Source organism: Protopterus annectens, chromosome 10.part0 (genome assembly GCF_019279795.1).
Source record: "Protopterus annectens isolate FY-2018-M chromosome 10.part0, PAN1.0, whole genome shotgun sequence".
In the NCBI taxonomy this organism is placed as follows: domain Eukaryota; kingdom Metazoa; phylum Chordata; order Ceratodontiformes; family Protopteridae; genus Protopterus; species Protopterus annectens.
In genome coordinates this window covers 391,203,282-391,225,015 of record NC_056744.1, presented here as the reverse complement: position 1 = coordinate 391,225,015, position 21,734 = coordinate 391,203,282, and the positions used below count along the sequence as shown (strand labels likewise).

The 21,734-nt window shown below is 42.0% G+C and overlaps 1 protein-coding gene across 1 annotated transcript in view; it reads left to right on the top strand.

Annotated features, from left to right (window-relative positions):
• TRMT1L (tRNA methyltransferase 1 like) overlaps window positions 1-21,734 on the top strand; it is a 741,948-nt gene that overhangs the window by 657,411 nt on the left and 62,803 nt on the right. The window contains exon 16 of the mRNA XM_044085311.1: window positions 9,159-9,282. Coding sequence (XP_043941246.1) covers window positions 9,159-9,282 — 124 coding nt within the window. The remainder of the gene's footprint in view (window positions 1-9,158; window positions 9,283-21,734) is intronic.

Here is a 21,734-nt window from a genome sequence, read left to right as displayed (position 1 = left end):
ACCTTGGCATATATAATTTCTCCGTAAAAGTTTTCATTTGTACCTTTTCTTGATTTCCATATTTCTCTGCATTGTACAGAATTTCAAAAACAAAATCCTAAATATTTCTAGTACCTCTACAGGATCTCTGGCTCCTAAGCTTGGCAACAACCATTTCTGCTTTGTTGCCCGAGTCATTCTGCTAAAAGTTTTTGTGCTCTGGAGTTCGCAAAAAGCAGTTACTTAACAACAGTCTTTCTGAAACTCACCCATATTATCAAGGTAACCCCTTGTTTTCTGTGTAGCATTCTGCAATTTCTCCTCATCTTGTTTTGTGAGTTTCATCTTTTTCTGCAATACTTTAACCTTTGTCACTCCCTCTAAATTTTATGTATTGTTATTTATTTTACATTTATTTAAAGGGCAAGTCTGACTGCGAGGCTTGCCCGTTTTCAGCGGAGGCCTGGGGAGATGAGCTCTTACAATTACACAGTCAAGAAATGTTTAAACAGACATGTTAGTCGCAAGATACCATATAACAGTTTAAAAAAACAGGCTAACAGTTTGACAAATGTTCCCATGGGAGTATTAACCATACAGTGGAGAGATAAGAAGAAAATACAAAACTTTGTTAATTTTTAACAATGTAGTAGTCTACAGTATTTTTAAACATAATTTCAACACATTGGGAGACAACAGCAAGCTAAGCTGAATTTACGTAATTCCTTAAGTATTGAAGTAACTTGTATTACAAGGTATTATTTGGGTTTTGCAGATCTAGGAAGATCTTGTAACAGATACATGGGGATTAAAGAGGCTAAGTGTGTAATAAGAGTTAGCCTGGGTTGGAACATGTACATATCCAGGACTTAGTGAGGTAGGATTTTAACTGATTTTTGAAACTGTGTTAAATGATTATTACTTCTTAACCATATCTCTCTTTTATTTCCACCCTATTTTTAAATTCAGCTTTAATTTTTATCCCACTGCTTAGCTTTATTTTCAGAAAAAAATTCTATTTTCTCTAATAATCCCAGAATAATTTCCACTACCCATTCCCTAAATTCCTTCCTTTTCAACAGATAGGTGGGACCGCACCAGTGTCTCATATTTATTTCATTACCCTGCATTTTTATTTTGGTTGTTGGTGCGTGATCCAAAATTGTTGTTGGATGTGTATTAAAACTTTCAGTTAAATGTACATGTTCCTGTGAGAGGGTTCCTGTCCCCACAAGTCTGAACAGAGCAACCAGGCAGGGGTGTCCGTTTCCCCTTTATTTGGTTTATATTTATAACCACTGGCAAAGAAAATAAGGGACTGGGGAATTCAAAGATATAGTTGGCATTGTAATCAAGAAAAGTTGGCTTTATTTGCAGACAATGTTGTTTTGTACCTGATAAACCAGAAAAGGTCACATCAGTGTGTGGAACATCGAGACAGTTTCAGGTCTTTTCTAGGTATAAAATTAGTAAATATAAAACAAAAGCTATGTCTGAAAACTATGCACCCACATATGAATTGGTCTAGCAATACCCATATTTATATAAAATTAAGTATTTAGGAGTATGGAATAAAACGAATTCTGTTGTGGCAGCTAAACGTGTGGGAAGAGACTAAACAAAAGATAATACAAAACACTGAGAAAGTGGAAGCTGATGTTTATGGATTTGGATAGCAAGATACAAGCAGTAAAAAAGTTTGTAGTCCCTTTAGTTTTATAAAGAGGTTGGGCATATTTTTATTAACCAGAGGAGATGTGGACAAAAATATATTTAAAAGAATTCATCTGGGAGGGGAAGAGGGCAAGGGTCAAGGGGATAGGTCAGTCCTTCCAACAGAACAAGGTGGTTTAGGATTACTTGATTTGAAGAGGTATTTTAGAGCCACACAGTTAAGGCTCATATACATGACACAAGCAGAAAGCTATCATTCAGAGTGGAAAGGGGATGATGATGAAAGAGGAGAAATTCAAGAAATAAGGAGAGTGTTACTTTTGATGCAGATCATTGAATATGAATACAATAATCTGTACAGCTGTTAAAGTAACAAAGTATTCTAAGAACTAAGCCACCACGAGAATGGAGAAAGGAGATTTGGGCTATGGGGATGACTGCAATTTGGGGTACAGAGAATAGGCAAGAGGGGGCTGGAATTTATTGGAGGAAACTGGTAAAGGAACCAAGGTATTGGGAGCACATAACTAGAGAGGGAAAGGTATTGGAATGAGAGGAGGTCAAGAATACATTTGGACTGCAGGGTAGAGACTGGGAAGAAAGATTGGATAAAGCAATTCACAAGAAAATTGTGGAAAGACATTGTGTGGCTTCCAAGTATGTAACAAAGTATGGAAGATTTAAGGGTTTTGCTCAGAAGGGTTTACATAGGTATTGTTATACCTAAGCAGACTCCAATTAATTTTTCCTCTGGTAGATGGCAAATGTTCGAGGTGTGATGGAGAAGAACGAGATAATTGGGAAGATATGTTTCGGGAGTGTAATGAATTTGCAAGCCTCAAAAATACCATAGAGAATACTATTCCAGAAATTGAAGAAATGTGCTCAGACTGGGATAAATATACCATTAGTAAAGCAAAATTCAAATGTAAAACAAAACGACCAATGGAATAACACACTAGCTGAAGATAAAAACTTTGTTTTATTACCAAACAAATAAAATAGGTAAGCACTTTCACTTTTATTTTATTTATTTTATTTTATTTATTTAACATTTGTTGACCGGGAAAGTCCGACTAGGTTCCACAGAGCCTGTTTTCAGCGGAGGCCCGGGGAGAAATGCTCCAGGTAAGCACTTTCACGTTTGCTTCATCAGACCTTATACAAAGAGAGAAGAGCAACTTTTACTTACAGGCAATCCAATTACTAAGCAACCAATCACATGGTAAGGCTCACAGATAAAGGAGAAAGACATAATAAAACCACAACTTATGTAAAATTGCATACATATCTGCAGAAACTGTGTACAGAAAAAATGCATACAGAGAGAAATTCAACATATAGAAAAACATCTATGTCATAAAACAGAGACAAAAATAAGCAAAAATTATAAAGTCATTTAACTCCTAAGCCAGCATCCCCTCAGAATGGGTCTAAGTGGGACTTTCTCATTAAGCCCACTACCCTGATCAGCTCTGTCTTCTCATCCATCTAACCTCTCTGCTTTCGGTTTGATTCCTGATATCACCACCTCTAATGCTGTGATAAATTCTGTCAATAACCATGAACCTGAAGGTGTGTCTGTTAGTATTGATCACGTGTTTAGAGAGGGCATTGGTGGTAGAGGCACAGCGTATGCCATATAAGCGTTCTGTAATTCTATCCCTCAAGGTTCTATCAGTTTTCCCAACATAAAATGCTTTACCGACCGTGCAATAAGCAAGATAGATGACATGCGTAGTCATACAGGTAGCCCCTATCCTCAAACTAAACCTATGACCAATGTCAAGGTGCTCAAAGCATCCACTTCTGTTTATGAAATTGCAAAAGTTGCAATTACCACAGGGTGTCTTAGTCCCTTCAGTCCCACTCGCATCATGTTTGCAACTGTCCAGATAGCACAACAACCTCTTCAAGTTCTTCTTGTTGTAAAGGAATCTAGGTGCGTCACCTACTATTCTTTTGATACTGGGGTCAGTGGTTAACAAGCCCCAGTGTTTCTTAATGATGATCATGGTCATTCTGGAATCTGTGGTATAGCTAAGTGGAACAGAAATGCTGGCAGGTACAACAGGAAGTGGACATGCATTGTCCCTATCCTGTTCAGAAAAATACAGTTTCACTATATTGGCCCTGAAGGGGGGAATGGTGGTTAGTACCACATCAGCCTCTCCTTCCTTATAACCTATTTCCCTTAGTCTACCCCTTAGCTGAGTAATTTCTCGATTGAAACCTTCTTCTGCCCCATTTAATCTAGAGACTCAAAGCACCTGTACCTTCACTATGTTTCTAAACACATGAGGGTGCATACTGCGTCACATGAGGGTGCATACTGCATCTGTGGAGCAAAGAGTTCCTCTTACACGGCTTTCTATAAATTCCTGTGCACAATGACCCATCTGCTTGTTTGTTTATAAGTATATCTAGGAATTCAATCGATGTATCTGAATATATTAAAAGAAAACTTCAAAAAGTTGGTGGTCAGATTTAGGTCATGATGGAACTCAATCAGGGAGAATAGGATTGCTGCCATTTAGTTGATTGATATCTTGCATAGAGGTAGTTTGAGAACCAATTTAGGGTTGGGAGTGAGACACCTAGATTGTTGAGTTTAGAGTAGAAGGGAGTGTGAATAATATCGAAAGCTTTTGAAAGATCAAGGAAGAGTGTAGAGATAATCAGACTGGAATTGTGTGTTTGATTTACTGTATCCATAAAGGAGATGAGAGCTGTGTTTGTGCTATGGCCTGGTCTAAAGCCATGTTGGGTTGGAGTGAGAAGTTGGTTATTAATTAAATGGTTGACAAGTTGGGTATGGACACATTTTTCTAATTTTTGAAATGGGTGAGAGGATAGCGATGGGCTAAAAGTTGGAGATGTCTGAATTTTTGCCGGCTTTATGCAGAGGAAGAATGTATGCTTTCTTCCAGATATTTCGTATGTGGGATTCTTGGATTGATCTGTTGAGAGGTATACTAATTGGGTAAGCGATGGAGCTTGTGGATATTTTTAGGAATTCAGCAGGTAAGTTGTCAAGAGCACAGGTGCAAGGTTAGAGTTTTAGAATGAGTTTCTTTATGGTGCATGTGGGAATGGGTGAGAGAAATATTTGGTAGAGAGGAAGGTTTAGAATGACTAGATTGTTGGTCTGATGAGTTAGGGTTGGAAGGAGGGAAAGTGATGGTCAGCTTGGCAATGGTGTAAAAATACGAGTTAGCGAGGTTATATCAGAGGGGGTTTATCAGGGTATGTGCAAGAATTGGTGTTAGAGCCTGGGTTATTGCTCCCCAGAATTGTTGTGGGTTTAGCCTATGCTGGTCCTGTAGTTTATGGAAATAATCTTTTTTGTTTTTGGTTACCTGCTGTTTGACCTGATTACGTAGTTGTTTGTATAGTGCAAGGTCAGCTGGGTGTTTCTATTTTTGCCCTGATTTCCAAGCTTGGTCTCTAGTGGACATGATTTGCTTTGTGGATTTGGTGAGCCAAGTGACATGATTAGTCTTTACTCTTTTTAGTGTGGGTGGTGCTACCCTGTCTAAGATTTTGAGAAATGTTGAATTGAATAATTCAACTGCATCATCAAGGGGAATGATTTTTAATGGTGCCCAGTTGGTAGCTGTAAAATTTAATTTAACTTTTCCAGAGAGAATTGGGATAGGTATCTAGTTTGTTTTAATTAGTGGTTACGAACAGTTGTGGAAGGTTTACGTATAGTGAAGGCTGGTAAGTGGTCACTGATGCTGTTTGGTAATGTTCCAAAGATAGAGATTTTATTTGGGTCAGATACAAGGATCCAGTCTAAGATTGAGCCCTGGTTCTTTGTTACTGGGCCTAGTTATATCTGAGATAAGCTGGGTGTAGTTGAATAGGTTGATGTTAGTTTGGGGGTTTTGGTTAGTGATATCTAACCAATTAATGTTTACATCCCGTATGACTGTTTAATTTTGAATATTTTTGGATGACCAAGCTAGAATATCCTCTAGAATGGGAATGTTGTCACCTGGGGGAATGTATAATACTATGATGTAAAGGGTTTTATAGTTATTTAGTTTTAGGAGGGTTACTAAAAGTTCTGCTGAGGAGAACTGTGGAATGGGTTTAGTGAAAGGGACTGTGGTGTAGATAGTTGGGCATATCAAGGTGACACCACCACCTTTTCTGTATGGTCTGTCGTTCCTGAAGCATGTATAGTTGGGGGGGGGGTCAGAATTCTATGTTGTTGAATAGTTTAGGCCAAGTCTCGGTTATGACAGTGAAATCGGGTTTGTTTTGGTGTAACCATGCATGGAAGGGGGGAATTTTATTTCTAATGCTTTGTAGATTGATGGTAGTAAAGTTTAAGGATTTTATGAAGTTGTGTTGGTTGTGCATTTTGGACTGTGGCCCTGGGTTTGGGTGTATGTCTCCACATTTTATTAAGTTAGAAAGGGTGGTTTGATTTATAGGGTGTATTTGTTTTTTAATAAAACAACCACACCACCTTCACTCCAAATACTTCAACGAAAAAAGAAGAATCAAATGGGATGTAAAGACACCAAGTAGAGCAATTCCATGCAGTTAAAACTTTTATTCACTGATTCTAGTGCCTCGGTGCAACCACCTTCTAGGAATACTAGGAATAGTAGTTGTTTTTTAGTTTTATGGTGGTAGTCTAGTTTAAGATAATTATAGTGGACTTTGTGTAGATGGAGGATTTTTACTTTAGCTTGTAGAATTATGTCTGGGGAAAATAAGGTAGAGCCTATTGTGGAATAACTTGGAAGAGTCTGTGTGTGCATGGATGTTGAGTGTGATGGTTTAAAAGGTATGTGGGTTGTGTGATATGATGTAAGGTGGAGGAGTAGATAGAGATTAAAGGAGATAGGATTATGATATTAGTGTATAGAGGCATTGTGATAGAGGGGAATAATGAGATAGGCGAGAAGTTTGCAGGAGTGAAAAGAGTGGGTTAAATATGGAGTTTAAAAAAAATGCGTGTGTGTGTGTGTATATATATATATATATATATATATATATATATATATGTGTGTGTGTGTATATAGTGAGTTTGGAAATAAGCTGCGGTGGTGCAGCGGTAGTGTTGCCTCACAGCAAGAGGTTCTCCCTTCGATTCTCTGCTGGAGCGCCTTCTGTGTGGAGTCTGCATGTCCTCCCCATGGTTGAGTGGTGTTCAAAAGACATGCGTGAATGGGTGTGCCTTCGTTGAAGGTTGGGTGTTGGACTGGCACCTTGGCACCATAAAAAACGACTGCCAATCATTAGCGGACCGGAGTTCCACTATGGCGACCCCTAACTGGGAAAAGCCGAAAGAAGAAGTGAGTTTGGAAGTAGGAGACAGGGAGAGGTGGAAGAGGAAGCTGAGAAAGAAAGTGGTAGAGAGGATATTTGGGTAGTAATATTTAATAACAGAGACTGTGTTGGACAGTGTTGGAGGCAGAGCAAGAAGGGATAGGAAGTGTTGGACAGTGTTAAGGAGGAGCAAGAAGGGATAGGAGTATTTAAGTAGAATAGACAGGTGAGGGTAGTTGGGTTAACAGAGGTGACTGGGTTTAGTAGGGGTGTGGTACCTTGTGTAGAGGGGTGGGCAGGGTTGAGATAGTCTATTGGTGGAGTTGAATGTAGAGGGTGGGGTTTGGTTAGGTATGTTCAATGAAAGTGGGGGGTGGGAATAGGGGCAGGGTAGGGGGAGCGGAGTAAGCCCGAGCTTAGCGAGGGTGAACGGAGAGGGCTACACCAAGAAAGGTAAGATCCTGTGCTACAAAAAAACTATCTAAAACATATAAAACTAAGAATTAAGGCTGAGAGAAAATTCTTTTGCAGGTCAAAATGCTTGTTTATTTACAATGTAGGAGGAAAAAAATATCTAGTAGGGTGGAAAGGCTGCTAAAGTTGAGAAAGTGGGAGTTTCCTATGGCTTAGTTTGATTAGCTGGGAATTTAGAATGGGGGGAGGGCTGGCAGGATGCGAGCTGGTAAGCTGTGCTTGACACTAGTTGCACAAATGCAGCAATTGCGGTAGAAAAGCAGGTTATTATCACTGTTTTACTTTAAATAATGTGAATTAGGTTCATGAGGTACTTACACTTTTAAAGAACAAAAAAATGGAGCAAGTACGCTGTCAGCACTCATTTCAGAATATCAGTAGGGCACTACTGACTAATCAGCATCTCCTAACTGCACACATTAACACTTTGTACACAGAACATTTGCCCCCCTTCACCCCACCTTAGCTTTGCTTCTGCTCCCTATATATGCTTGGGTTTTTCACGTGGGTTCTCATTTTGCCTCACCTGATGAAAATGTGCAGGCTGATTGGCTACTCTGAACTGACCATGTGTACTGTATTTGCCCTTGACCTGGCTTCTGGCTGAAAAGGGTCCATGAGGACCAGTTCAATTATGCATTTAACAAAGGAGTACATGAAACAAAGTAAATTTATTGCAGCTTTTACAGCTTTTATTCTAGTTACTGCAGCTGTACGTACGTCTATACTCTAATTCTCTTTTCTTGAGGTTGGTATAGGAAGTTCATTCAAGAAGTATAATTTGTAATTTAGTATTATCTGTTATAAAGTAAAAAATATATAGCTTGTAAGATTTTTCTGTAAGCATGATTTAAAATAGAGTAAGTGACATGTTACTTCATTATCCCTGTAGTTTACTAGCAGACATTCCTCCCCTTATGCTAAGCTGTAATATGCTAATGAAAGAATGCTTGTAAGCATTAGCAAGCAAGTGTCATTATGGGCAGAGAAGTGAACCATCTCTGCATGCCTTCCTTTCTTGCATGAGGAGTCAGATGTGAATTTATTTGCCTCCCAGAATCACCCTTCCAACTCCCAGATAAGCATTCCCGAAAGCAAGAGGACAAGGAAGCAAGCATACAGGCATACCTCTCAACTTCTTAGAGCAAGAAAATAATGGGGAGGAGGAGACGAAGGGCCAGAAATAGGGGCAGATTTTAAATATTGCTCTTAAATGTAGAAAGTTGCTAGAATAACATGTTTTCCATTGGCATGCATTTTCCGAAAGATATGAGGTCTGAAACTCAAATGGCTGTTTAGTGAATTTAATCTCCAGTGATTTGCTAGAAAACTCCACATTTTGTGAAGAACAGATCAAAAATTTAAGGCAAAAATCTTGGATATTCTATGAAAATCTGGAGAGTTTAGAGGTATGAAGTTTGAAAAGGTGAAGTATATGCTGTAAATATGATTACTTCCCCCAAGAAAAGAAAGAATATGGATAAATATTGGGAGCAAGTGAGAACACTGTTTGTTTGGTATTTTCTCTCTCCGCTTATTACCCAGAATATGTAGCAGGAAATAGTCATTTTGTAGATTACATGGAATTTGAGCACAATCGCTTTAAAATTGGTTTTGTAATTTGACTTATTGAGCCATCCACACAGGAGATCCATCTTTTCAGAATAAGCCTGTCTCATGCAGTCAAAGCACATACAGGTGTATAATCTAGAATGACTTTACAGCTGTACTTTCTGTTGTAGGGAAGCGGAAGAACAGAGACGATCAACCAGGTAGAAAGAAACAGAAGCAACATGCCCATACAGAGCACCCTCCCTTTTACTACAGTATCCACAGGCACAGTTTCAAAGGCATGAATATTCCAAAGTAAGAAACATGGATTTTCTCCTGATCTTTGTAATGTCTTTTTTAAGCATCATGCCTTTACTTTCCTTATCAGTAATGCAAGATGTGTTTAATGATAGTGTTTTTCCTATGTTTCAACAAAGATGCAGAAAGTATTTCTATTCATACTGTAGTTTATTTGAAAACAGGTAAGTTGAAAGCATCAGCAAATCCCAGTTCCAAGAATTTATGAAGAGAATCCAGGTAACATGCCTTCACAAAGCAGAAACATTGTGTTTCCAGAAATAGCATTTTTCAAAGACACATGCACAAGGACCCACTGAGAAGTTTCTTAAAAGAATTTGTAGAACTATTTTAATATATTATGTAAACTTGCTCCTGCAGTATGGAACTCCTTTTCTACTAGCATAAACTTTTAACAACTTAATGTTCTGGTACTTTTTCCTGCGCTATCTTTTGGTCTTCACCCAGTGTAAATGCTTTACACCAAACTAACCCCTAATACATCTTAGTTCATTTTTTCATGCTCACTTTTCCTTCTCCAACTTTTCCTTATATGTAATCTTGCTAGATCCAGCTAATATACTTTTGCTCATAGTCCGCCATCCTTTTTAGGGTTAATGTTGCTATATTAAGTACCCCATATTTCAGATGTGCAGTTTTATTAATATGCATCACTTCATGGATTCTTAGACCAGCCAACAGGTTAACAGACTAGAGGACAAATACTTGTTTACTTGCATACTAGTCATCATTTTGGCCTCTTTGAAACACTGTCAGTTTTATTTATGCATCTGTTGTTGTTTGGTCCTGTTTTTATTAATTTTCGGCCATTACCTGGGTTATAAAGCATATTGTGAAGTATAAATTGTTTGCTTAGAGTATACAGTGGATTATGAATGGGTCACCTGATCATAATTCTTTGTAATGCACATAGCTTTATAAGCTCCATGTACTGTTACAGAAGAAAAAACGTTGCTGGGTTTTGCTGGCTTTCAAAGGCATAAAGCACTTGGCGGACGCTGTCAGAAAGACAGCTCAAGAGATTTTGTTCCATTAGAAAAATAGCTGTATTTAAAGGTTGTTTTTACTGAAGTTAACGGACTCTGAAGATGCCCATGAGGGTGAAAGCGCTTAGTCAGTTCAAGTTGCTGTTTTTTTATTTCTTCATTCATCAAATTGTGGATTAATAAAGGTTTTGTGAGGTTACCTGTTATGTTACCTTAGTGCCTTTTTGTTTAATACTCTAACATCTACCTTTATGGTAAGTCTACACAACTGCACTATGATGTTCTTCATCTCACATTGCTGCAGTCCTTACACTTGGGGTAGTCCGCTGTCCTCGGTCGGCCCGAATATCAAAGTATAAGGCTGACGTCGGTCAGGGCGCATTTGACTGACATCAGGACGTCAGGGTACAAATGCGCATGACCAACGTCATATCCTCAGTCTTTTTTGCCGCATGGTCCGATGCAGAAGCAGTATTGCAAGTGCCGGTTGGCGTTCTGAGATTTTTCGATTTAGAAGTTTCAGACCGAGTTCAAAGTTGGCTAAGTACCCCGTTGGGGAATATTTTAGTTTTTTCTTGCCTCAGTCATTTACCGGATGTCAGAAAAAGTTAATAATTGCATTTCTTGTGGGAAACAGATACCGCATAGAGATTATCATACTTTGTGTATTCCTTGCTTAGGGCCTGAGCACGACGTTGTTGGCTGTCGCTCTTGTGCTAGATTTAATAAACGCACTATAAAGAGAAGGTTGGATTGTGCAAGGTTAGTCTTTGGGAAGCGGTGCAACTATAAAATGCCGCCGGATGCTCCGCCCGCTTCTTCGAAGAAGCGCAAGGACAAGGCAGTTAAGCCTAGGCTAGAAGAGCCGTCTGTACCGGACGCCGGTTCTTTAGAGGTGTCGGTGGAGTCGGTGGCTCCACCGGAGGTTTCTTTGTCTTCCCAGGGTGAGACCTTATTATTGCAAGATGTGGCCTCTCAGGAGACAAGTCAGGCTGAGGGGGCTTCTCAGGTTACTACACTCCCCTCCCTTTCTAAGGTGGCTAGGCCCTCTCCTTCTGTTTCAAAGGCTTCTCCCAGGGGCAGGCCAGGTTTAGCTTCAGTTGGTGTTACCCCTAGCTCTTCAGGTACTGTGCCCAAGAAGCATATGCTTAAAATGGCTGAAGATTTGATTTCTTTGATTAGGGGTTCTATGCCCCCTCCTGATAAGAGACCTAGGGTGGAGCCTGAGCTGGGGGGTTTTGAGCAGGCTTCAGATGTTTCAGTCTTCGGCTGAAGACTTGCAGGAGTACTCTCCTTATTCTGATTCTGATGTGGATGATTCTACTCATTCTGCTACTCCTCCTGAGGATTTTTCTTTTTCAGAAACTCTTCATTCCATGAGGGAGCATTTTAAGTGGGAAGGTCAGGACTTCTCTGATTCCAGGAAAAGGCTTAGGGAATTTCTGTTTTTACCCCAGCATAGGCCTTTGGCTATACCTCCTGTTTTGGATGTAGTGGAAGATTTACGGAGGGTTCTCTTAATCCTGATTCTTTGCCTCCTGCTCCTGTTAAGCCGGATAGGTATTACAGGGTGCCTGAAGCTCATAAGTATCTTTTTAAGAGTCCTAGGGCAGACCCAGAAACTGTTAGCCAGGGGCCTAAAGGTGTTAAGGCTTCTGTTGTTAAAAATCCAGTTCCTGCAGACAAGGAGGCTAGGGCCTTGGATAGATGGGGAAAGAAAGTCTATACTTCTTCTACTCTTGCTATGAGGGCTCTGAATTGCCAGTTTCACATGTTGAAATACCAAAACTATCTCCTTTCACAATTGAAGTCTAAGGTTGATGCTCTGGCAGTAGGTATTGATTGTAAAGAGTTGCAAGATTTAGTGCATGTTTCTGAACAGGTGGGTAAGCATTCTTTGCAATGTGGTTTTGATGCTGTACAGGCCTCGTCTAGGGTGGCTGCCACTGGGTCAGTTCTTCGCAGGCACGCCTGGCTGAGAGATCAGAATTTGTCTGAACATGTTAAAACAAGGATTTTAGATGCTCCTTTACAATCTGACGTGTTGTTTGGTCCTCCTGTTGAGACAGTTTTAAAGAAAATGGAAGACAAGGCTAAGTCTATGCAGACTGTTAAAGATTTTTTGCAGGTCCAGCCTCCAAAATTTAGTAGAAATTGGCCTACTAAAGGGTGGACGTATCCTTCTTATGATTCCCAGTCTAGGGGTAGATCTAGACGTGGTAAGGGCAGAGCTCAGGGCTCTTTCAGGCCTAGAACAGGGAGTTCTCCTGCACAGGCTTCGGGTGAGGGCAGGGGTCAGTCCTTTCGTAAGCAGACCCAATGACCTACCTTTTCAGCTGCCAGAGCCTGCTCGTCTGGCAGCACCTTTGGGAGGAAGGTTGGCACTTTTCAAAGAAAATTGGAGTTTAATTGCCCAGGACAGATGGGTATTGGATATCATACACCACGGCTACAGGTTTTATTTCCATACCTTGCCTCCTTTCAAAGGCATGCAGACGTTCCTCCTCAACAAAGAATAGAGGCTCACAAACAGGTTTCTCTGTTGCTCCAACTAGGGGCCATACAGCCGGTCCCTCTGCCAGAAGTGGGCCTAGGATTTTATTCTCGCCTGTTCCTAGTACCAAAGAAGGGGAACACGTGGAGACCAATTTTGGATTTATCTATCCTCAACACTTATCTGGACATTCCCAAGTTCAAAATGTTGACGTTGCAGCAGCTTTTACCTCTGCTGGGCAAAGATCATTGGATGGTAACTTTGGATCTCAAGGAGGCTTACCTTCATGTTCCTATCAGACCAAGTTGCAGAAAGTATCTGCGTTTTCGAGCTGGGACTTCTCACTATCAGTTCTCTGCATTGCCCTTTGGCTTATCTACTGCGCCCAGAGTGTTCACGAAAGTTCTGGCTCCAGTGATAGCTTTCTTCAGACTAAAAGGAATACAGATCTATCCTTATTTGGACGACTGCCTAATTCTGGCTCAAGGAAGAGAAGAGCTTCTTCATCATTTGGAATATGTGATAGCAGTGCTAAGATGCCTAGGGTATTCTGTGAACGAAATAAAGTCCAGTCTAGTACCCTCTCAAGACATGTGCTTTCTGGGTGTGAGACTGAATACAGCATCCCAGATGGCCGTTTTAACCCCGGACAAACAAAAGAGTCTATCCCTTTACTTCCATCAACTATGTCATCAGTCCGGGCTGACTGCATGGACAGTCCTTCAAGCCTTAGGGTTCATGGCATCTTGTATTCTGGTGCTTCCCAATGCCAAACTGCATATGAGGAAGCTGCAATGGTATCTCAAAAATGTATAGACACAGCACTGCCAAGATCTGGACACTGTCATTCAAATAATACCTTGCATTCAAAAGGAATTTTTGTGGTGGGCTCAGGAATGTCACCTAAACAAGGGACTCTCTGTGACCCGGCCAGAGGCGAGTCAGATTTTAACGACAGATGCCTCAGACAAAGCTTGGGGAGCTCATCTAAATGGAAAGTGGATACAAAACAAGTGGCCTGTCAGACTTCAACATCTACATATCAACATGAAGGAGATGTTAGCAGTCCAGTTTGCATTAATTGCTTTCAAGGAATTACTTCTTCCAGGGCAGGTGTTGATTCTAACAGACAACACAACTGTCATGTGGTACATCAACAAGCAAGGGGGAACACATTCTTATCCTCTATGCAGGCAAGCAATGATATTGTGGGAGACTGCTCTCAGTTTACAGCTCAATCTTCAGGCAAGGTTTCTGCCAGGAGCACAGAACTCCTTAGCAGATGTGTTGAGCAGACGGATTATGGATCCCCACGAGTGGAAATTGGATCCTCATGTATTTCAGAAATTGACAGTGTCCTGGGGAACTCCAGACATAGATCTGTTCGCTTCTCCACTAAACCATCAGCTGCCAAAGTTTTGCACAAAAAGGTTTCATCCCACAGCTTGGAGAGTGGATGCTCTTTCTTTCAACTGGAGCAATCTTCATGTGTACGCCTTTACACCTCTGCCTCTCCTCCTAAAGGTACTTCTAAAGGTCAGACAGGACAAGCCAAGGATGATTTTAATAGCTCCGGATTGGCCTCGACAACACTGGTACCCATTACTGAGAAGTCTGGTACGGAAGCCTCCATGGCCTTTGCCTTCGATTCCACACCTGTTGTCGCAGGAGGACAGCCATTTGCTAAATGTCAAGCTTCACTCTCTGCACCTAACAGCCTGGCATATTCTGTTTTGAACCATAGTGGGCCTCCACTTCCTCAGCAAGTTTTGAATGTTATTTTGGAAGCTAGGAGGCCTAGTACAAGGAAAGTGTACACAGACAAATGGAAGAGATTTTTGTTTTGGAGTGCAGCAAAAGATTTTGATGTTTCTGAGCCTAATTTATGTGTGGCTCTTCAATATCTTACTGAGTTACTAGACAAAGGTTTGTCTTTCTCTTCTATTAAAGTTCATGCTGCAGCAATTTCAGCTCACTATGATTGCAACCCACCATTGTTTTCTCATCCTTTGTTCAAGCAATTTCTTAGAGGGGCAAAGAATATAAGACCCCCGAAGAGCTCCTACTCCTGCTTGGGATCTCAATTTTGTGTTGGAGAAACTCACTCTACAACCTTTTGAGCCTGCAGCTACTGCTGAGTTGAAATATTTATCATGGAAGACTGCTTTTTTGTTGGCCATTACCTCTGCAAGAAGGGTTTCTGAATTACAGGCCCTTATGGCGGTTGAGCCTTTCTTGATTTTCCATAAGGGTAGGGTATCATTACGTACTAATCCTTCCTTTATGCCTAAGGTGGTTTCTAGTGTGGCTTTAAACCAAACGATTCATTTGCCTACTTTTTATGCAAATCCCCAAAATAAAGGGGAAAAGATTTTGCACACTTTAGATGTCCACAGGCAGTTGCGTTATTATTTGGACAGAACTAAAGGGTTCAGGCAGTCTCAGCAGTTGTTTGTTTCTTTTGCTTTGAGTTCTCAGGGCAAGCCTGTATCAAAACAAACTATTTCTAAGTGGATTGGGTTTTGCATTGCTTTCTGTTATTCCCATCATGGCAAGGAGATTCCAGCTGGGATTAGGCCTCATTCCACTAGGGCTACTGCCACTTCAACAGCTTTTTGAGGGAGTGGCAACCAAGGATATTTTGGAGGCAGCTACTTGGAGTTCTGTGCATACTTTCTCTAGGCATTATCACCTGCCACTTTACTCTAAGTCCAGGGCTGGTTTTGCCACTGCTGTTTTGCAGGGCATTTTGGCAGCTCCTGCTTCCTTGTAGTTAGCCATCCTCCCTTACCTCTGCTTTGGGATTCTACCCAAGTGTAAGGACTGCAGCAATGTGAGATGAAGAACATAGTACAGTTTTGTACCTACCATAAATGTAGATGTTCAAAGATCCACATTGCTGCAGTCCAATTTACCCTCCCTCCTTCCCCTCTGTAGTTAGAGGTGGTTGTGTGGATTGGGTTGTACATTTTGTGTATATTGTATATATTGTACATATAGTTAGTGCAAGGGTGGTTGGTTGGTTGTTTGCTGTCTTTTGGTTTTGACCTTTATTTTTAGGGTCTTCTGACATCTGGGGCAAGAAAAGACTGAGGATATGACGTCGGTCATGCGCATTTGTACCCTGACGTCCTGATGTCAGTCAAATGCGCCCTGACCGACGTCAGCCTTATACTTTGATATTCGGGCCGACCGAGGACAGCGGACTACCCCAAGTGTAAGGACTGCAGCAATGTGGATCTTCGAACATCTACATTTATGGTAGGTACAAAACTGTACTTTCTTCATGTTTCACTGTTGCAGTACTAATTTATGTAATGATTCCCAAAGCTGAAAGGAGGGGAAGATGGAAGATTAAGGAGAGGTGAGGATGCCCTGCAAGATGACAATGGCAAATTCTCCCCAGACTTGGAGAAGGCATCAACATGGAAATGTTTGGTAAAGGTGTGAACTGAAGACCCAGTTGTTGCCTCCAAAATGTCCCTAGTGGGCACCCCTTTAAGAAATGCAGTAGAAGTAGCAGTAGCCATGGTGGAATGTGTCCTTATAGCCTCCGGGTGTTTCTTACCTTGATGGCTGTAACAGGAAGGAGATGCAGTGGGAAATCCATTTAGAGATGGTTTGCTTGGATTCCCCTCAGAGCTACTGCCGAATGCCACAAACAGTTGGCCTGATTTCCTGATAATGTTGGTTCTGTCCAAGTAGTAACACAGTTGCCTATGTACATCCCATCCAAGGAATGAAGGATCCTTTCCCTTTTGTTCTGGGGGTTGGGAAAGAAGGTAGGCAAATGTATGGATTGATTAATTGAGGTCTCTGTTACCACCCTTGGGCATAAAGAAAAGGTTAGTCCCATATCTCTCAACCTGTTAGAGTAAGAAATCTGGACAAAAGCCTAAAATAATTTGGGGGCAAAGATTCAAAAATAGGGACAAATTTTAAATATTGCTCTTACAAGTTGGTAAAATAGTGGGACTTGTGTTAGCATGCATTTTATGAAGGATGCAAAGTCTGAGGCTCAAATGTATGCCATTATTTATTGACTTCAAGCCTCAGTAATTTGTCAGAAAAACACAAATTTTATGAGAAACCCAAAAATGAGGCAAAAATCTGGACAGTTGAGAGGTATGGTTAGTCCTTAGTGAGACTTTGGGTTGAAAGATGATGATGAAAGGTTCCGCATACATTAGTGCCTGAAGCTCAGAAACTCTTCTGACTGAGGTGTTAGCTAGTAGGAGGGCGGTCTTCCAGGTTAAACATTTTAACTCTGTGGCGGCCACGGTGGTGCAGTGGTTAGCATTGTCACCTCACAGCAAGAGGTTCTCTGGTTCAATCCTCGGCTGGGGTGCCTTCTGTGCTGAGTCTACATGTCCTCCCTGTGGTCACGTGGGTTTCCTCCGGGTGCTCCGGTTTCCTCCCACATCCCAAAGACATGCTGCAGGTGGATTGGACACTCTAAATTGGCCCTAGGTGTGAGTGCGTGTGTGTGCCTTCTGTGGAAGGTTGGGCGCTGGGCTGGCAACTAGACACTGTAAAACTCCAATGCCAATCATGAGCGGACAGGTGATCCGCTGTGGAGACCCCTAACCAGGAAAAGCCGAAAGAAGAAGGAAGCAGCTGGCTCAAAGGGCTAACGTGTCCGTTTCTCCAACACAAAATTGAGATTCCAGGGTTGAACTGGGAGACCTAATTTGAACAGCCCTGCTCAGAAACTGTTTCATGAGGGCATGTGAGAAGTCAGGTAGGCTAAAATATTTGAAGTGTGAATTTTAATGGAGGAGTAAGAGTCCTTTGTGAAAAAGGCTGGCCAAAGAAGACAGGATGAGAGGAATCTTGGCTAGATGAGGGATTTGTGCTTTGTCTGCACCAAAGTGTGAATCTTTCATTTGGAGGAGCAAGATTTCTTTGCACTAGGTCTCTTAGCCTCTCTCAGAATATCTTAGACCTGTTTTTCAAGGCAAGATTCCTTCCATGAAATCAAGTCATTACCCATGCTGACAATATGAGTGTCCACAAATTGGGCTGTAAGTCTTGCTCCTGTCCTTTAATAGGTCCATTCTCTGTGGCAGCTGCCATGGTTCTCTGCTGGTCAAGCTGATTAATAAGAGGGTACCAGTGCTGCTGGGCCAGTCTGGGGCTATTGGTATTACCCTTGGCCCCTCTTTTCATATCTTTAGCAGTACCCTGGGGAGCAATGGTGTGGGGGGTGCTTAGAGGAAAAGGCCTGTCCAAGTGAGAGAGAGAAAGCATCTGTCCTCCAGGCTGACTTTTTGTTCCTCCACTGAACAAAGCATTTTCAGGTGAGAATTGTCTTTGCTGACAAACGTCTATCATTGGTACACCCCATTTTTTGGCTGTGCTGAGAAATGCTTCTGATGCAGATGCCACTCATGGGGATCTGACAGGCTTCTGCTGAGCTGATCTGCTAGCTGGCTATGTACTCTCTGTGCCATGAGGTGTAAATCCAGAGTGAGCTGTTTCCCAAGCATCCGTTGCTAGGCAGCAAAGCAGACAAAAGTGGGCCTCTCCTGTTTATGTACCACATAACTGTGGTGTTGCATGTCTTCACTAATAGTACTCCTGGCTTCCATTCCTTTTGGAAGGCTATCATGCGTTTTTAGACTGCCATAAGTTCCTTTAAATTTGTGTTTGTCTCTGAACTTGGATTTTCTTCGACTCTGGAGGCAGTTGAAGTGGGCTCCCCAAGCTATGTTTGATGCATCCGAAGTCAGAGTTTGCTCCCGGGGATGAATCTAAAAGGGAGACCCCGATTGAGGGACCATACATGGACCCACCAGGCGAATTCCTTCCCGAGACAAGAGATTAGCTTTATCTTTGCTGTGAATGCTGAGACCACACATTCATGAGGTACCGTTGAAGTTTCCTCATGTGTAGTCTGGCTAGGAGAATCATGATGGTGCAATAGGCCATGTAACCCATCACCCTGAGTGCCTCTCTGGCTGTGAGGTAGTTCCTGGTCATTATTTGCATGAAGTATAGGGTGGGAAAGCAACCTTGTCAGGAGGTAAGAAGGCCTTCTGGAGGGCTGAATCCATTATGGCCCCCAGGAACACACTTTTCAATGTGGGGATTGCCTGTGATTTCTGTGCAGTTAGTGAACCCCACGAAGGTTAAAAGTTTTTTGCTAAAGAGCAGGTCCGAGTCAAGTTTTTCTGGGTTTTTTTTGCCCAGATGAGGTAGTTGCCCAAGTAGGGGTAAATTTGAATTCCCTTTGTTCTGCAGAAAGTTATTTGAGAGGCTCATGACTACCCTGGGAGAGTAGTAGGGTTCCTATTAAATCAGCGAACGCTGTTAAATCGACCTTTACTTGAAATGGTGAAATCCTGAAAGCACGGAACAGTGATTTATTTATTTTTTTCCCAGTGAAAAAAATCACTGGGCTGTTTTCAGGACTTTGCCATTTCCTCCACTGTGGTGCGATTTTGGAGTTGGTATATTTAAGTAGGGGGGGGGCACAGCTCCTCACATCGGGGGTGTGGTGGGCAAAGCCCTCTACTTTATTTTGAGTTTGGGTTTTTTTTTTGTACAGAGCAGCGATATTTTTTCCCCTGGGAAAATAAATCGCTGTTCCATGTGTTCGGCATTTTGGTGTTTCAACATATTAGGGTCAGTTATACAGCATTCGCTATGTTAAGGATTCGCTGATATAATATAGACCAGAGTAGTAGACAACCCAAAGGGCAGAACACAACTGATATTGCCTGATACCTGCTCTGAAGCATAAAAAGCTTTCTATGTGATTCTATGGGGATGTAAAGGTATGCATCTTTTAAATCCATTGAGGAAGGATCATGAGTTGAAGTTTTTGAAGGGTTAACATCTTGAATTTTGGGACCTGCAATGATTGGCTGAGTCTTGACAGGTATAGTACTGGCCGCCATGTACCTTCTTTTCTGGGTACCAAGAAGATTCTGAGTAAAATCCTCTTCCTTGTAGGTGTTCTGACACTGGTTCACAGAGCCCTGGATGTGCAGTAACTCTGTCTGGCCAATGCTTCATTTTTTTTTTTGTTTCGGTGGAATGTCTGGGAAGCCTGAAGGAACCAAGAGTTGCTTGAATTTGAGCTTGTAACCTTTGAAATGGTGTTTAGCACCCACTGATCTGTAGTAATGTGAGCCCAGATTCTGTGAATAGTAGTAGCCTGCCCACTAGCCTGGGAGGGGGATGTGGAGGGGGGCAACAGGGAAGGCAGGAGGTAGGGAGTGCCATGACTGAGTCATTGTTGCTCCCTGTTTGGGGGCTTGTGGATGTGAGTCCCTGAATGCCATTGCTTAGGCTGTTGTTGCTGTCTTTGGCTTCTTTCCCTGCAGAGCTTTCTTTGCTTAGCCCTGGGTTGGGAAGGAAAGGGACCAATGTTTGGTGGAGTAGTTTCTGATAAGGCAAGGAGGTTGGACCTGAAGAAAGCCATTTAAGTCTGCAGTGACTTGGCCTTGTCTTCCATTTTCTTGAGTACAGTTTCAGCCTTGGATAAATCCTTTATCTAAAGGGGAATCCAGGAGGTTGGATTTGACATGATTTGGGAGAGACAGTTTTGTCAGCCAAGCATGTCGTCTTATGACGGAACCTGCAGCTGCAGCCCTACAGGAAGCTTTCAAGGCATTATAGCCATAGTGCGGGGAATGTTGGGCTACTTGAAAGCAAGTGTGTTACAAAGGTCCAATAACTCCTTAAAGAGGCCCTTGTTCTCCATGCCCATCAACTTCTGCTTTATTTGGTCTGGAATAGTTTCCTGGTATTTAACCATGTGAAACCAGCAGTTCAAAGCCTGCATAGTGAAGGTAGCAGAAATGTAAACTTCTTTTGCCAACTCTTTCTAAGGACCTTCTTTCCTTTTCATTAGGCAAGGGGATTTTTGGATGAGCTAGCTTTAGCTCCCTTATTGCCTGTGGTCACAGCCTCAGGCTGTGTCACGGGCTTCATAAAGAGTTGTGTGAGAATCCAGAATCATATAAAACCTGTCTGGCTTTCTATGGATAGGAGGCAGGGAATTTGGTTTTAAGGAGGAATCCTGGAAAACATCATCCACCACCTTCTAGGACAGGAAGTATGGTGAGGGGGTTGTGTTCAGGGAGATTAAGAAATTCCCCAGTTCTTTTTTAGATTGCGGGTAATCTTGTACGTCCCGCTTGAAATGTTCCCTCATGGTGGGAAGAGTTTCCCCAAAGGAAATATTCTTAGGAGGGGAAGTTTATGCAAAATTCTCCAAGTCTGAATCCCCAAAGGAGACCATAGAAGTACCCTCTTCAAAAGTAGAATCCTCCTGTTCATAGTCCTCATCTGAATCAGAGGAGTCAGAGAGGTCTTCTTTGGAGTGGGGGGGTCCTCTCTTCCTTTTACCTGGAGAAAACTCGGGGGGAGGCTGCTTGGATCTAACAAAAGAGATTAGATCAGCCAACCTCACAAGATCCTGTTGATATGCCTAGGAATAGGATCCAGTAGGCCTAGGCTGAGACTGCATTGGAGCAGCTTTTTTGTGGGCAGCTTTAGGTTTTGGTCTGTGACCAACCTCCAGCCCAGGACAGAAACCAATGGGTGAAAAGCTGTAGCAGTTTCTAGGTGGCACAAGGATTTGTTGTCTGTCTTAGGGAGGTTGTTGTAAGACAGAGCCTGCATAGCAGTCCCAGACTCAACTGAAAGAGTCCTACGGCTTGAAAAGACATTGAGGGGACCAGAAGACATATCTAACCCTAAATGGATCTTGATAAATGCATACCCCACCACCTCAGCACCACCTAGGCTGCGAAAGTGCCTCATCTTCAATGATAACAAGCCTAGGAGGACTGGCTGATGGCAAGTGGGTGTCATCCAAGGCCTTGAGCCTGGATAATTTTTCCACATATCTTTTTTGCTTAGAAATGTCTGCCTCAGCTCAAATTTCAGACACCATAAGACGCGTATGACTGTACGACTCATTAAGATGCCTTGTTAAAATCACAGCCCTGCACTTA